The sequence below is a fragment of the Pyrenophora tritici-repentis genome, chromosome 5 (assembly GCF_003171515.1).
Source record: "Pyrenophora tritici-repentis strain M4 chromosome 5, whole genome shotgun sequence".
NCBI classification, from domain to species: domain Eukaryota; kingdom Fungi; phylum Ascomycota; class Dothideomycetes; order Pleosporales; family Pleosporaceae; genus Pyrenophora; species Pyrenophora tritici-repentis.
In genome coordinates this window covers 3207276-3222229 of record NC_089394.1, presented here as the reverse complement: position 1 = coordinate 3222229, position 14954 = coordinate 3207276, and the positions used below count along the sequence as shown (strand labels likewise).

The 14954-nt window shown below is 49.4% G+C and overlaps 5 protein-coding genes across 5 annotated transcripts; 4 read left to right on the top strand and 1 right to left on the bottom strand.

Moving 5' to 3' along the window:
* Positions 1-875: 875 nt before the first annotated feature.
* PtrM4_112100 (uncharacterized protein) lies at positions 876-2552 on the top strand (the record flags this gene model as incomplete). The annotated part of the gene is made up of 2 exons (XM_066107960.1): positions 876-2437; positions 2546-2552. 2 exons carry the CDS (start codon positions 876-878, stop codon positions 2550-2552), a joined length of 1569 nt encoding a protein of 522 aa, XP_065962409.1.
* Positions 2553-4430: 1878 nt separating this feature from the next.
* On the top strand, positions 4431-6440 carry PtrM4_112090 (uncharacterized protein; the record flags this gene model as incomplete). The annotated part of the gene is made up of 1 exon (XM_066107959.1): positions 4431-6440. The coding sequence occupies one exon, from the start codon at positions 4431-4433 to the stop codon at positions 6438-6440; it is 2010 nt and encodes a 669-aa protein (XP_065962408.1).
* Positions 6441-6482: 42 nt separating this feature from the next.
* On the top strand, positions 6483-6791 carry PtrM4_112080 (uncharacterized protein; the record flags this gene model as incomplete). The annotated part of the gene is made up of 1 exon (XM_066107958.1): positions 6483-6791. The coding sequence occupies one exon, from the start codon at positions 6483-6485 to the stop codon at positions 6789-6791; it is 309 nt and encodes a 102-aa protein (XP_065962407.1).
* Positions 6792-11522: 4731 nt separating this feature from the next.
* PtrM4_112070 (FabG, Dehydrogenase with different specificities (related to short-chain alcohol dehydrogenase)) lies at positions 11523-12667 on the top strand (the record flags this gene model as incomplete). Its single annotated transcript, XM_001942110.2, has 4 exons — positions 11523-12053; positions 12110-12296; positions 12352-12468; positions 12525-12667. 4 exons carry the CDS (start codon positions 11523-11525, stop codon positions 12665-12667), a joined length of 978 nt encoding a protein of 325 aa, XP_001942145.1.
* Positions 12668-12929: 262 nt separating this feature from the next.
* Positions 12930-13658, bottom strand: PtrM4_112060 (uncharacterized protein; the record flags this gene model as incomplete). Its single annotated transcript, XM_001942109.1, has 1 exon — positions 12930-13658. The coding sequence occupies one exon, from the start codon at positions 13656-13658 to the stop codon at positions 12930-12932; it is 729 nt and encodes a 242-aa protein (XP_001942144.1).
* Between the last annotated feature and the right edge of the window lie 1296 nt (positions 13659-14954).

The window sequence follows — 14954 nt, the reverse complement described above, 5'->3', positions numbered from 1 at the left end:
GGCAGCGAGCTCCTATTAGCGCAGCAGCAGGCCAGGACTGTCAGAAACTCGCGTGATCCATCCTGGAGAGATGCTCGAACCTCCTTCTTCTCCCACTAACGCCTGCTAAATATCCTCTTGCTTCTACCTACTAAGCTAATCAAGAAGCCCTTCTCATCTATATTGTATATATCTCGAGCCTCTAGGTGGTATTGGGTGATCTTTCTATGCAGCAGCTCGAAGTAGAGTCTATACTTTGACTTAGAATCAGCCAGGTGGCGCGTACGATCCATGGCGCTGGTCCACTTTGAGATAAGATGGATCTCGTGTCGGTTGATGAAGCGAGTAACCCAGCTCTCGCTGAGCTGCTGATGGGCTACTTCTGATGAGAAATTCCTAATCATCTCCCTCATAGGGGGTAGGCCTTACTTGGTAAGCTTAGTGATATACCATACAAGCTCTAGCTCTTGATGTGGCGCGAGGGATTGTTTGTCGGCTGTATAGTCGGCTCTCAAGCGTGAAACGCCTCGGTGTCTTCGGCTTAACGCACTCCTTGATACGTTGTACTTATCAGCATATTGCTGGTATACAATTTTATCTCCAAGCTCTCGCGATTCGATTGCTGCTAACGCTTTGTCAATAGCTGCCATGCTGGTTGAGTTATGACGCGTTGAAGTTTGTAGGTGTTTCAGTGTTTTGGTGTTCGGCGTGCGCGCTGCGAATCCGTGCGCGCTGCGCACGGGCACGTTAACGTTAACTTAAGTTAGGTACCTACTCAACACCCCGCTTCAACACCCTGCCTCAACACCCTGCCTCAATACCCTGCCTCAACACCCTGCCTCAACGCCCTGCCTCAACGCCTCGGATCCACTTCAAGCCCGACTTCCACCGGCCCCATGTCTACTATCAGCAAAAAGAACTCGAACAAAGAGTATCGTGAGAGAATAAAAGAGCGCACCAGAGCAGGACACTGTGGCTACAGCCTTTCATGTTCAGATGCACCCGGACAACACACATATTGTGAATTTCACCGTCGCCATCGAGCTACTAAGCAAAGAGCAAAGCGCGCTGAGAATATCCACAGGCACGCATCGACAACTAGTCTAGAAGATTCTCGCGACGTGACGCGCCAAGCTCCATCGGCTCCACAAGCACAAGCAGCATTGCCCACGCGCGCCGTCCATGCGCCAAACGTATCGTGGCAGAAACTATTTTGGGTTTCTTTCCCTGACACAAAGCGACTCGACGAGACGGCCACTCTCGCTATCCAGCTTTTCCCCGAGGACCGCGAGAGCCTTGGTCACGATCCCTGGCTAGCAGAAGCCTGTTCGATGACATTGCACAACACTGTCATACCGTCTGGTAACGAGGACTGCTTCATACACCAAGGCCTAGTCACGGCACTAGCCACAAAAGCACTGGCTCAAATTTCCGTCGATGTGCATACATGGGACTGGCTGGCAACCCAACTCCAAGGGAACCTACTGTCCAGGTCCTGCACAGATAAAGATGGGAATGCGCTGCACGGCATACTATTCCTGCATTGGACCACCAACGAGCCCACGAACCCCACCCTAGACAAGGTCTACAACACGGTACGCCTGTTAAAACACATCCACCCAGCATCGTTTCGCGTCTACCCAAACGAGAATGAAGCCGAGCAAGAGAGGAACAAGCTAGGGGACATTCGGGCCTTAGACGAAGTCGCTTCTTCGTCGCCGCAAGAGTTTTCTTACCGGCCCAGGACATGCTATGGGCATGGTCCATGCAAGCTCCGCGGTTACCAGACAACGGTCCACAAGAGGACACAGAGTGGCTGCGCGACGCACGTCCATGTTCGGAAGCGTGGGGACCATTATGAACTTACCTGTCAGCCAGAGGCGCAAATGCTGGAGACTACGTCGCAGAACAGCCGAGGTCGGAAAAAGAAACCGATAGTGGCGTCAAAGTCATCTAAGACACCAGCACATAGTGCTGATTATTCGGCACATTGGTTCCACCAAGAGTTCGTCCCGTCACTACAGAGCTGTGAGTTTCGAGTCTTCATTGCCACTGAACCAAGCAAAAAAGGCATCCGAGGTCGGATTGGTCAGGTTATTGCCATTGCGAAGACTTCCTTTAATAGTGATACACAAGCACTCGCGGTACGAGAGTTCCTTCCAGAAGACTTAGAGCCCGCATTGACCCGGTTGGATCTCGTTCGATTTGCCCTCTTTGTCTTTGAGAGGCTACGCGCGCGACCAGACAGTATGATCTTCTTTGAGTCTCTCGAAGTTGGCGTGCGTCTTGATATCGGCGTTGCCAACACTAGGACTGCTAAAAAGGCTTTCTTTGTAAACGAAATCACACGGTGGTACGGAGCACACTACTTCTCTTATCACATCTGCGCAGAACCAAAGACGCAAATATGCAAGGCGTTTGCGGGTGCCTTTGCCATGGTTATTAACTCTGGTACGGGGTGCGTATCCTAGTCATGTTGTACTCCTGCACGCGACTCCTGTGATAGTCCGGTGTGCTCCTATAGAGAACAAGGGTCTTTTTATAAGTAGGGTCCGGTTTTACGGAGTTATTAAATTATGCCAAGCCATGATTGCAGTCAGTATTGTAAATCAAGGCGGTGTTTCTAGTATAGGTTTAAGTGAATCCCGTGTGCTCTACCGCTGGAGTTATGAGAGTCACTGTAATGATAAAAGGTCGGTACAAGACTAACAAAACTCCATCTAGCTACCACCCGCTTTAACGTTAGCCTTACCGTGTCTGCACAAAATGAGCTGGTTCGAGTAATGAGTCACCCACAACATCAACACATATACACAAAACACATCATAACTTCACCCCGATGGATTCAATTCAAAACGCAATTCGAGGTATCAAATCACGTAAAGATGCTGCATCTTCTTAGCTATCGCGACAAGGCAAAAAAGTATAGAGTTGATCGGACGACGCTCGCTCGAAGGCATAAGGACTAACGCCAGCCCCACATGCACACCTACCTTTCCTTCCGCCCAAAACACGAGATACAGCTTATACGATACTTCTGGGCAAAGCTGACGCCATGGTTCATCTGATATCGTTTCTCGTTTGCTGTATCTAATGCTGGGTACTGCTTAATCTGACTTTATTTTTGAAGTTAAGATGTGTCCTCCAGCTCTGCGAATTGCTTCTGCAGTATGGCATGATCTCTGTCTTTCTTTATCTGCTCCTTCTATCCATACCATAGTCTACCAATAGCTTGGTGATATCCTTTTATTTCTGAAAGACGGAGATAGGCATTGGTGTAGCGGTGGGCCTAGCTGCAGAGACTCTCTTGCTGAGCGGTAGCCTCTTGCCAGATCCGAATACACTAGAACTGGTGGTCGTTACTGAGGATCTATATGGTGTTGCAGCACTTGGGTACGGTGCAGGGCGTTGTCCTGGGCGGCGATGAAACATGCTGAGCAGATAAGAGCCTTCTAATGTTAGACCGTAGCTACCTATGCAAAAACAGGATAAAGGGCTTACTTCTGAGTAGGGAAGATCTATTTTGGGTACTTGGGCCGGTATTGTGCGGGAAGATAGTCGAAAAACGCCATCGGGTCTTAGGGCATCCGATCCTAGACACCCGTGTGGGTCACGTGACTGTGCCAATCAGGGGTCGAGCAGCGTACCGGTTTTTCGTGTGGGGGGGGCAAGACAAGACAAGATGAATCATGGCGACATTAAAATGCTCACAGTGAGATGTACACCACCTAGACTAGACGAGCAACGATACGCGATCTTGCGCCCTCTTTTGTTAGTATAGGGGGTTTAAAAAGGGGAAAACTTTTTCGGACAACCCCATCTACTATTCGGACAACCCCAAAAGTCCAGATGAGACGAAAGATCAGACGACCAAAATAAGCCGTGAAAAAGATCTACATAATCGACACCTGTAAATTTATTACCCAATTAGGCAATTTCTTTCTAATAGTTCTCAGAGGTTGCAGTGTCTGCCAGAAGCTAACGTTTACGCGAGAGTTACGCGAGGCGCTACCCTAGTATTTTGTAGGTCGATAACTACTGTTAATATTGAAATCTTTCGTCGTTTGGGTGCTTTCCAAGGTCTCCTTTTGACGATGTCGCTTTTTGATGGGGGACGCTGCGGCGTCCGTGCGCACCACCGCGGAAGTGCCAAGATCAGGGTCCAACAGCCGAACACCAAAATCTATTAAGACCTCCAAGTTTTGAGCCCCAGGTGCAACCCCAACATCGACCCGTCGCAGCACTTTTATCGTTCGGTAATTACGAAACAGGATCCCGCGATTCCAAAACACCAAAAATCTCCTAGATCCAATTTGTAGCTGTGTGGAAACAATTCATCGCAATATTGTGGCTTCTCCCCACCCGCTCAGGTGGGGTCGGCTCTCCGATCGCGACTACCCCACGAACAACAACAAATGCGTTGATCCCTCCACCCATTCAAAACCTCGAAAATGACCGAAAACGAGCCTTCCGACAGTGAGATTGATGCCTACGCGACAACATGGGATCCTGACCGCGAAGATCTTCGTTGGGTACCACCCGGAGCTGCTCTTCCCGCCCTCATCAACCTCCCAACCCATACTGAAGCTGTTCAGGAAGCAAATCGCCTTTTGATGAACACAGGATTCGCCATCAGCATTAGGACCCCGCTCTACACGAAGCCCTCAAGGGCAAACCCGGTGAGGACAGTTCGCGGAGCTGTATTGCGGTGTGCACAAGGTAGAACGTATAGCTCGACTGGTAGCAACAAGCGGAAACAGAGCTCCAGAATGACTGCCTGTGAGTGGAAAGGACGCATGAGGTGGGTAGAAGCCGAAGGAGCTTCTGGAGCTTCTGGATGGCAATTCACTTCGGAAGATGGGCGTCACAACCATCCTGCTGCTGGTGTACTTGCTTTGCCGCAGTTCCGGAAGCGCGATGAAGCTTTACTAGAGCGCATCAAGGGCGCGAAGAGCAATCGCGACTCAGCCATGAAGATACTGAGAAAGGAACGTTCGGCGGGAGCCAATATAACACGCTCAGATGTATCAAATGAGTTGGCGAAGCTCCGCCGCGAGGAGCTTGGTGGCCGTACACGTATTCAAGCGCTGGCTGAGTTCCTCTCAACATACTCTTGTGATGACAGCGGTAACGAGGATACCAAGTTCTGGCATAAGATAACCCAGGATGATCAAGGTCGTGCCCGTATCATTTTCTTTGCTCACCCACGCGCCTTTGAGCTTATCAAGTGTAACCCAGACGTTGTTGAGATTGATGCTATGTACAAAACGAACGCCTTCAACATGCCGCTGGTTCATATCGTGGGTATCACTTGCCGGGCAACAACGTACGACATTGCGTACGCCTTTGTCCCAAATGAAGCCGCGGAGACCTACCTGGAGGTCGTACAATACCTGAAGGAGCTCTTCGACTACCTCAGCGTCTCCCCAAAGTGTTTCTTGACCGATCACGATAGGTCTCTTAAAGCTGGGTTATCCGTTATCTTTCTAGGCATCCCGCAGCGTCGCTGCATTTGGCATATATATCAAAACGTCCAAACTGAAGCTGTGAAAGCTTGGGACGTTCGGAGGGTTGCTACAGCGGAGGAGAAGGACGTTATCGAGAAAGCCAGGCTTGATTTCATCCAGGTTTGGCAGAGCTTAGTATCCTGCCCTACCGAAGATGCCTTTTGGGCTTTAAAGGAGCAGATTTGGGAGAGCTATGCTGGCTTTCCAGCGCTTCTGCAGTACCTAAAAGCTCACCAGTTGCCCCATTACCACGAATGGGCAGAGTGTATATGTAAGTTCTTTCCCGACTTTGGCCAGAAAGCCACCTCTCGCGTTGAAGGAGCTCATCGCCAGCTGAAGCTTTCCCTTACTTCCTGGAAAGCTGGCCACATTTACGACGTCGTTTTGGACATCCATCAATTGGTGCTTGTACAGCGAAATGAGCATGACGGACACCTACAACTGGATGAAGCCAGGCATGCAACTGACTGCCTCCTGCTCGAGTTTGCACGCCTTCATCGAAAGGTAAGCCACCAAGGCCTCCGTAAGCTGAAGGAGCAGTTACTGCTAGCCAAGGATGAGCGTTATGACGAGCTTGAGGAGTGTTCAGGCGCTTTCTCTATGAAGTTTGGGCTGCCTTGTAAGCATACACTTCACCGTCAACTCAACGAACCCGGGGGACTCGTTATTGATCCAAAAGACGTTCACCAACACTGGTGGTATCACCCGCCGCACGCACGCGGTGAGGAGGTGCAAGACGAACGATATATACTTGATCCTGAAAAGATAAGGCCTAAAGGACGCCCACAGGGTTCCACAACAGTCACCTTGCCTTCAACACAAGTCTCTCAAAGCCTCCGCGGACGCCAACCTCAACGTCAACCCCGAGAAAAGACGAGGAACGAACACGTACAAGCTACCCAGCAAACCCAGCAAGCTGAGGAAGCTTCTGACGACGATATAGAGCCTCGCTGAGGCAACCGACGTCGTCAGCTAACCCAGAAGGTCCTGGAGAACATGCAGGACCCAGTTGAGATATCCTCTGCCGAAGAAAGCAGTTCTGACGATGAGGTAATCGTCCAGGAGGTTTTAGTTACCCGTACAGCCAAGAGGGTCGTCAGGAAGGTTACCAAGAAGCCAACAGCTAATGATCGTATCCTTGGTGTACTTGAAAAGGTTCTGGCAAACCAGGCGGAGCTTTCCAAGCGTCTCCAGGCTGTAGAGAAGCCTCAACAGGTTTATGATGACTTTATTAACATTAACAGCATCGATATTGACCAGGATTCACCCCCCAAACAACCCAGGAAGAAGCGCAAAGCTCCATAACCCAAGAAACCTTCAATTCACCCCTCTAAAAGACGTCGAAATAGTAGTTAAGAAGACTAATGCTCAGTCGGGCTTGCTTGCTTGAGCAGCTCACAATTATTTGGGTATACCGGAGCTATTTAGACCAATGAGAGGCCTCCGTTATAATTAAAACGCGTACAAATAGCGATTGCTACAGGTACTGTAAGCCCTAGGTTGCGTACGCCTTCGTACGATTCATTGTTAGGTCAACCCAAGGGTTCATCTCATCCAAAAGTCTCCAAAAGTTCATTGTTTTTCATGCGATTTCGTTCTACGGCGTTCATGGACGTTATTAGAAGCTGCCAGAAGCATCCCCGACCGCGATATACCCTGGGTTTGCTTTGTATTGGCTAGGTTGGTGTTGGGGGCTCCATTTTGAGTTTCTTTCCGCATACTGGTTACTCCAAGATCATGCACAACTCCACCACCCCTTGATCAATCTTTTTTGAAATTTTACTACATCACAATCAATGCCATTGAAATCAGCTCCTAGCTTTTGGTATAATTGCGCCGTGACGTGGAGGTGTGGTGTGGCCGCGGAGGTGGTGGAGGATTTGGGTGGGTTAGGTGGCAAATGTCACCAAAATACGACATTTTCCACTCAAAATTGGGGAATAGTATATTGATTTCGGAGACCCAGAAATTGACACTGTTGAGACCCCTACGGGAGCTGTCGAGACCCCTACCCAAAACCTTATTTCTACAACAAATAACCCAATTAGGCAACTATCGAAAGGTGTCGATTACTGTAGATGTTTTTCACGGCTTATTTTGGTCGTCTGATCTTTCGTCTCATCTGAACTTTTGGGGTTGTCCGAATAGTAGGTGGGGTTGTCCGAAAAAGTTTTCCCTTAAAAAGCTAGGTTGCACGCTTCACGAACAAAAAATCCTCCCATCTCATCTCACGCTGGCAGTTAGCGATGAACCGGGATCGTCATAAAGCTAATTTATAAGCGAAGTAAAGCTTATAATTTAAGCTGTGACACGATCAGATAATGTCACGGTTTGGGGTCTGTCCTGCAGTCGCAACTCACATTTGTAATGGAACGATGCCTATTTGGGACTAGCACGGTTGACGTCACCCATCTACATAAACTTTCCATAGCTTGTACAATACAACCTCAGTTCAATCCTTCAATTCTCCGCACATGCGCACTGTTCACTCCACCGCAACAGATAAAGTAGTACAATGTGGAGCCTCCCACATCTTTAATAAGGATGAAGAGGGTTCTTCATTGGAGTACTTGGCTGGTCAAAATTGGTGTCTTACAAGGTGATCTCTGATCGAAGAGGTATTACTGCAGCTGTCCAGGACGGCTCAAGATAGTGAGTAACAATCTTAGTTTGCGTTTGTTCGGACGGCACAGCTCTAAGCCCAGCTCTCATCTTTCAGTCATCTGCTGGAGCTCGACAACCAAGCTGGGCGAACACAATCTATCCAGAAAGGAAATCAGTATTCATCAGCTCATCTCCCTCTAGTTGGACGAACAACGATATAGGTACTGCTTGGCTTAAGGGGGGTTTGAGGGGAGAGATCAGACAAAAGCTCGCACAGGATACCGATTACTAGTCCCTGACGGCCATGGATCTTATTATCTATTGCAACTGCAACAAGATCCCGTTAGCGGTATTTCTCATGCATCCCATACGATTCAGCCGCTTGAGGTTGGAATGCTCAAGTCTCTTTCAACTGCCTATTCAACTGAGCTTTCATCACACCTTCATAGAAGCCAGGGGCTTCTCCCAGTAGTGAAAAGAGACTTCCCCCCGGTCTTTTGGCGTACCTGGAGTGCTACTTTTAAGCCCTTAACCATCATGAAGTCCCTTGAAGCAACTCGGATACACCCACCTAACCCCGAAGTTGTACTCAAAAGATTCTGTGAGGTATTAAGTCTATATGGAAGTTCAACTACTGTAATCAATGGAGACGATTAGCTTAAGATTATATTTCTCGATCATCGCGTCTAGTAGTTCGAAGTGGGGGGCTGTAACTATCGTGATTATCAGCCAGTCAGCGTTTGCGATCAGTATTCGTGGTGTTTTTTTGGAGCGAGATGGGCGCTGTTACGTTCCAAGACTTACAAAATGTTGCGGTTTGTGAGGCAAGGGTATTGCGCATGTCACGTGCGTTGTCCTGGCGCTCCTCCCTCTCCTCCATGAGCACCTTCTTCCCTCACCAGCATCAGAGATACGTCATGTAAATAGACCCTGATTATGGCTACATATAAGGTGGCCATGAAAGCACAACAGACAACAGAACACAATATACTCTGATGACTGCCTCGCGCGGTTACACTTTGATTGACTGCATATATGTCGGCCGGGCAAGCCAGTCTCCATGCATTCACTTCTCACCAGTTAGCTCTCCTCTTATAGGACTAGCTCCTTCTGCTTAAGGGCTAGCCTCCTCTAGGCAGCACCCCGCACCATATAGCTAGCACTTCACTGTTCTCAATACAACAACGATTTCGCCCACTCAGTTCCCCGATAGCTAGTGGTAATGTCGTGAGGTCGATCTGGTAGTTACACAGAGAGAAAAATCACAAAACAATTTACTACAAGCCAGGGCATGAAGTATGTTCATAAATCGGATGGGTTAAGGGGGTCAGATGCTTAAAACTTGCGGGCTGCGTAATGCCGGCTACCCTGCCACAAAAGCTCGCTTGTAGAGTACCTTAATCTGTGATGAAACACGTTCATCCTGAGTAGGCAGGCACGTAGAGGCGAGACAACGCCGCCAAGCGGTCGACAACAGGGTCGCGAAATGCTGCAAGCGAAAGCTGAAGAACAGTGCTCCCCTCATCCATCTCTTTTGAGATTGCCCAGCCTCATATGAAACGACGAAGAGATAGCTATTGAAGCCCCGCCGCCGCTGCTAGATGGTTGCTAGCTGCTGTGATCACTGCAGAAAACCGTTGTGCCGCCACCGCCGCTTCGAAAGCCATTTTAGATGTCCCTGACCGCGACAGCAGCGCTTCTAATGTGTATTCCACCGTTAGGCCCGCATAGCAGCTCTCTATATAGCAAGAGTTTGCATATGAGCGTGGTATGGACCGTACATAACCGACCCGTTCCTGTCGTAAGTGGCTGCCCCCGCCCTGCCGCCGACACGAGCTCGTCCCGCCTCGCCTTCGCACACGGATACACCCACAATTGATATTGCACCGTTCTGTTCAGTCGCGCATCGCGTCCAATAAACAGGCCTAAATTTAGACGCACACAATCCAGATTGATAGGATTACATTGATAAAGTGGGTACGTATCCAATCACGACATTTACTGCTAAAAGACATCGTGACAGTGACACTTCCTACCCGTGGCGCTCCACCTCTCTCACGATTGTTACGTTTTTTCGTTCCATCGTATGTCCCATCGCTTTCGACGGTTTCCGCTGTACTATTTTGGCTTTGTCTCGGCCACGATTGCTGCAGGTTCCTCTCCTACTACCATTGGATGCGCCTACTGTTGGCATTACTGCAAGAAAGGCACAGGCTACTTACTACACTTGTAACCATACACGCGGACTTTTCCGTAACAACGACGACAGCGACAATTACGCCGGGCTTGATTTTAAGCCTGTGCCATACCTTGAGCGGCGCCACATTGCGCGTAGTGGGCACGGCGGGCTTTGCACAGCCCCACCTTCCGTGTATAGCTTAGCGCTAGATGACCGCTGCAATTGGTCCCTCCTTATGCGAAGAGCAACCCTGTGAGCCGATGTTGCCCAATGAGAGCGCAAGTGTAGCAAATATCCAGACCTTACGCTACCTTTCATTGGCCAACATCGGCCCACTAGGATATTCGTCGCGCAGGGAGGGAGGTTAGCTTGTCAACAACCAGACCAGCAGATAGGACAGTGTAGGTGAAGTCTCACAAGTTGACTCAATTCTGGACTGTATTGGTGTGGTCGCGTTAGGGCTGCCCGAGATATCGGCACACAGCTTGATCAAAAAATATGCTTAAGCAGCTGCATCAGACAAAGCCAGCAGACAAAGAAACGTATGTAGAAGCTGGCAAGCGCCGCCAAATTATCCTTGGTAAACTGTGGCCTTCCTCAGGACTGCAACCAGCTATTGTAAGGGATCAATGACGAAAAGTTGGCTTTACTGCGCCTCCTGCTACCAGGAGCATGCGATATTTTAAGGGATCCACGCTAGACCCAAAGCACGTAGATTAGGGGGTGGCGCCACACTAGACTGCAACAGGAGAAAGTCAGCACCTGATTCGCGTTACACGAACGCGTTTTTGGGGCAAAATGCACGATTACCTGACTAGGAAAAATCAGTGGTTGATACCACGAGGCATCTTATACTAAGGTCGGCTCACTCAGTCCGCACTCACCGAGGTTCGGGCAGTCATAGCCGAGCCGAGAGCCATCCTCTTTGCGATTGAAGGAGCTCAGCGTATAGCATTCGGATTGATGGTTTGTAAGAGAGGTAAGAATTTAGTGCGCTTTTACCGCGCTTTTACATGGCTCGAATAGGTTGTCACATTCTTAGTTCACCTTCTAGCTGGAACCATTACAGTTAGACATGATCCATGTGCTAATGAATGTGGCACAGTTTTGTGGATTAATTAGTCCCTATGGACATAAATGCTCTTGTTTTCCCCAAACTAATGTTGACTTTGCGAATTTCATGCTCCAAGCTGATCCCGCCATCCTTTCTGAGCCAACACCCCCGAACATAACACACCATTACAATTCAAGACATGGCCTCCCTATCTGCTAAAGGCATAGCTAAGTCCTATGCATCTGTGATCCAAGGCAAGGTCATTCTCACCACAGGTGTTTCGCCTTCAGGGTTGGGTGCCGCCTTCCTTAAAGCCATCGCAGCCTTACAACCAGCGCTACTCATCTTGGCTGGCCGCAACATTTCCAAGGTCAAAGAGACCGCAAGCCAACTAGCCGCTGAAAACCCAACGATCTCGATCAAATCGCGCATTCTCCAACTCGATCTTTCATCATTGGAAGCTGTCCGGACCGCTGCAAACACGGTCAATAGTTGGTCTGATGTTCCACACATCGACGTTCTTGTCAACAATGCGGGCATCATGGCTACAGACTACGCACTTTCTCCTGAGGGGTACGAGAGTCAATTTGCAACGAACCATCTCGGGCCGTTCCTCTTTACGAACCTTATTATGGGCAAATTGCAGGCCTCAGCTGCACCTCGAGTGGTAATGGTGAGCAGCGACGGTCATAGGCTCGGTTCGTTCCGTTTTGACGACTACAACTTTCATGTAAGCTCTGGTCCGCATCATCCCCTGACTTGTACTAAGGCTTGAACAATTTTCAGCACGGAGAGACGTATAACAGGTGGCAAGCATACGGCCAGTCCAAGACGGCAAACATGCTCATGGCCATCGCACTAGCAGAGAAGCTAGGCGCCAAGCATAATCTTCTGTCTTTCAGTCTTCACCCCGGAGTCATCGGAACTGGTCTGGGCGATCACATTGACTGGAACGTGGAATATCTGGCCTTGCGTAAGTCCTTGGTATATTCACATCAAATCCAACGCGAAGGCTCATTTATTGTTAGAAAAGGTTGACCGTTTCATGGGCAACGCGGAGGGCTGGAACGCAAACTTTGATTTCGTCTCGCACGACGAGGGCTCAGCCACCCATGTAGTTGCTGCATTCGATACCGAAATCTCGGGTAAGTACAGCTGATTACGTTGTTTAAGGTCGTAATGATCATGCTGATGTTGACAGGGCGAAATGGCGCTTATTTGGAGAAGGGTGAGATAGTTGCCGATGACTCCAACCGCATTAAACCCTGGGCGACCAGCCGTGTTGAGGCCGAGAAGTTGTGGAAACTGAGTGAAGGACTGGTGGGACAGACCTTCTCTTACTGAGCTACGAGCCCCAATTATCTATCGCTATACTGTTTTCACCAACGCATATATACGTACTCAGTCGCTAGCTGAAAGACGGTTAGGAATTTCAAGATCTTCTGTTCACTGGTTGAAGCCCACCCAGAATACATGGGTAGCATGTTTTGGAGAGAGCTCTTAAATTATCACGGTGGTAGCATGGGAGAAAACACATGTTATTGTAGTTGTTGAGAGAAGCCACCTTCTATTCATAACGCCCGAGTAGCAACATCAATAAGATACTCTAGTCATCTTCCTGACATGCAGTAAGTTGTTCGGGTAAGTTCTTATCGATCTCGTAGTTCTCTTGGAACAGTCGCTGCCTTTTTTCCATCTGCACTGGTAGCATTTCCTCCAAAGCATCGAGTTGCATGGCCGAGTGTCGGCTCTCAAGCGTCTTCAACATCCGTGCCCAACCCGCTTGATGTGATGTTTCGGCCATGCTCTGAAGCTCGCGGACCCGTGCCTCCAGGATTTCCAATATTTCTGCACTACTTGTGCCCAATGTAGCTCCTCTAAGCGGCACCTGAGGGCCCTTGTGCACCCACACTAGGTACTCGGCCACAGCAGACGAAATGCCTGCAACCTCCATCTGTGTAACGAGAAAATTCGAGCAAAGCGACGTAAGTTGGCTAACCATGTTCAGGCACTCTTCCAACTGCTCGCTGTTCTCACACACAAGACTGCACACCGCTGTCTGAGCTGACGTGTTCAGTGCGCGTACTTCGCGAAGACTTGGCATACGGGGCCGATGCCCATAATCTCGGGCCAATGAAAGTCCGTTCGTCCCGTCTGGTGAGGTTGTACACCCAAGCTGAGACGGTGGATGATCGCTTCGTTTAGAAAGGTGAGGAACTTGAAGACTGTCGAATATGTGACCTTCGAATAGGTCTAGGAACTGGGTCCAGGATTGCAAAGCTGAGGGCTGAAAGAGACCATTGGTGTCCAACGCCGGTTGCATGGTCATGGACATAGGTGTGAGGTCTGAATCGTCGATATCAATGCTAGTTTCAGAAACTGCGATTTCCTCGTTTTCATTGACGGTAGTTCGGGGTCGTTGCCCGAGATGCGCTTCGGCACGGTCTTTTTGGTTAGCAAGATTTCAGCGTTGATCCTTGTGTAAGACCGAGAACAGGGACATAAGTCCGAGAAATGCTTGACCTACCTAATCGCGTTTTCAACCCTTCAATCGTCTAAACAAGATCAGCTTTTGTGAGGTTGTGGTTCAAACTATAGACACATTTCTCCGCTCCTCGAATACACCTATCCAGAAAGACTTACGATTAGCAGATGCTTCAATTCATACCAGGAAGAATGTCTCTTACCTTTGACAAGGGTGCTCTCCATCACATCTCACTTTACGGTCCCGGCATATCCTACATGCAACTCTCCGCGAGCTGCTCATTACTACGCTGCTTGAACAAGGAGGATCGTAGATACTGTAGGTCAAGTCGTGTAACAGCTACAATGTAGTACTCTGCGCACCTATCTATAGCACCGATGCCGTTGTAAAAGAACTGTCGCGTATAACTAAGAAAGGAGAAGGTACTAGCTATAAAGTCTAGAGAGGGCTTAGGGTTGGTTCTCGGGGATAGAACGATATCAATGAATGACTACTGATCCTTCAGGACGTGAATCGTAACAACGGCACATCGTTAGACAAGTAACCACAAGATACGCGGTCATGTTCAAGCCACGTAGTGTTAGCGTTGATTAACCCCTACTCGGGTTTAGCCGCGTTTTGCGCAGCTATGCCCAGTGCAGCAGGTAGGATGGCGAAGATGCGGTTGCATAGGTCCCTGTACGTGCTGCAGCGGAGGATGTGGAAGGGGCTGGTATCGAGCCTGATCTTCTCGGTTCGCAGCTGCACTAGGTGGAGAGAAGACGGACACAGACAGCAGCCAGCACACGCGCCCATATCGTAGTCCGGAATCGTTGCCCAAGACACGCTTCGGCACGGTCTTTTTGGTTGGTGAGCTGATAGATTGTTGCCACCATGATGTGATTGGCGCAAACTGTTGAGAAGGATCGAAATGGACTGGTGCCCCTCCCACGAATCGACGTGCAGCCTTCACATAAAAACGGGACATGGTGCTTGCGCAGTTAGATGCTCCTTAGTGCATGCATCCTGAAATTACAGTCACAAAAAGCTGGCGTCAAGGTACACCATGACTACCGACGCACAAGTAACGTGCCCGTGCGCAGTGTGCCCGGATTCACAGTGTGCCCGGATTCACAGTGTGCCCGGATTCACAGTGTGCCCCGCAGA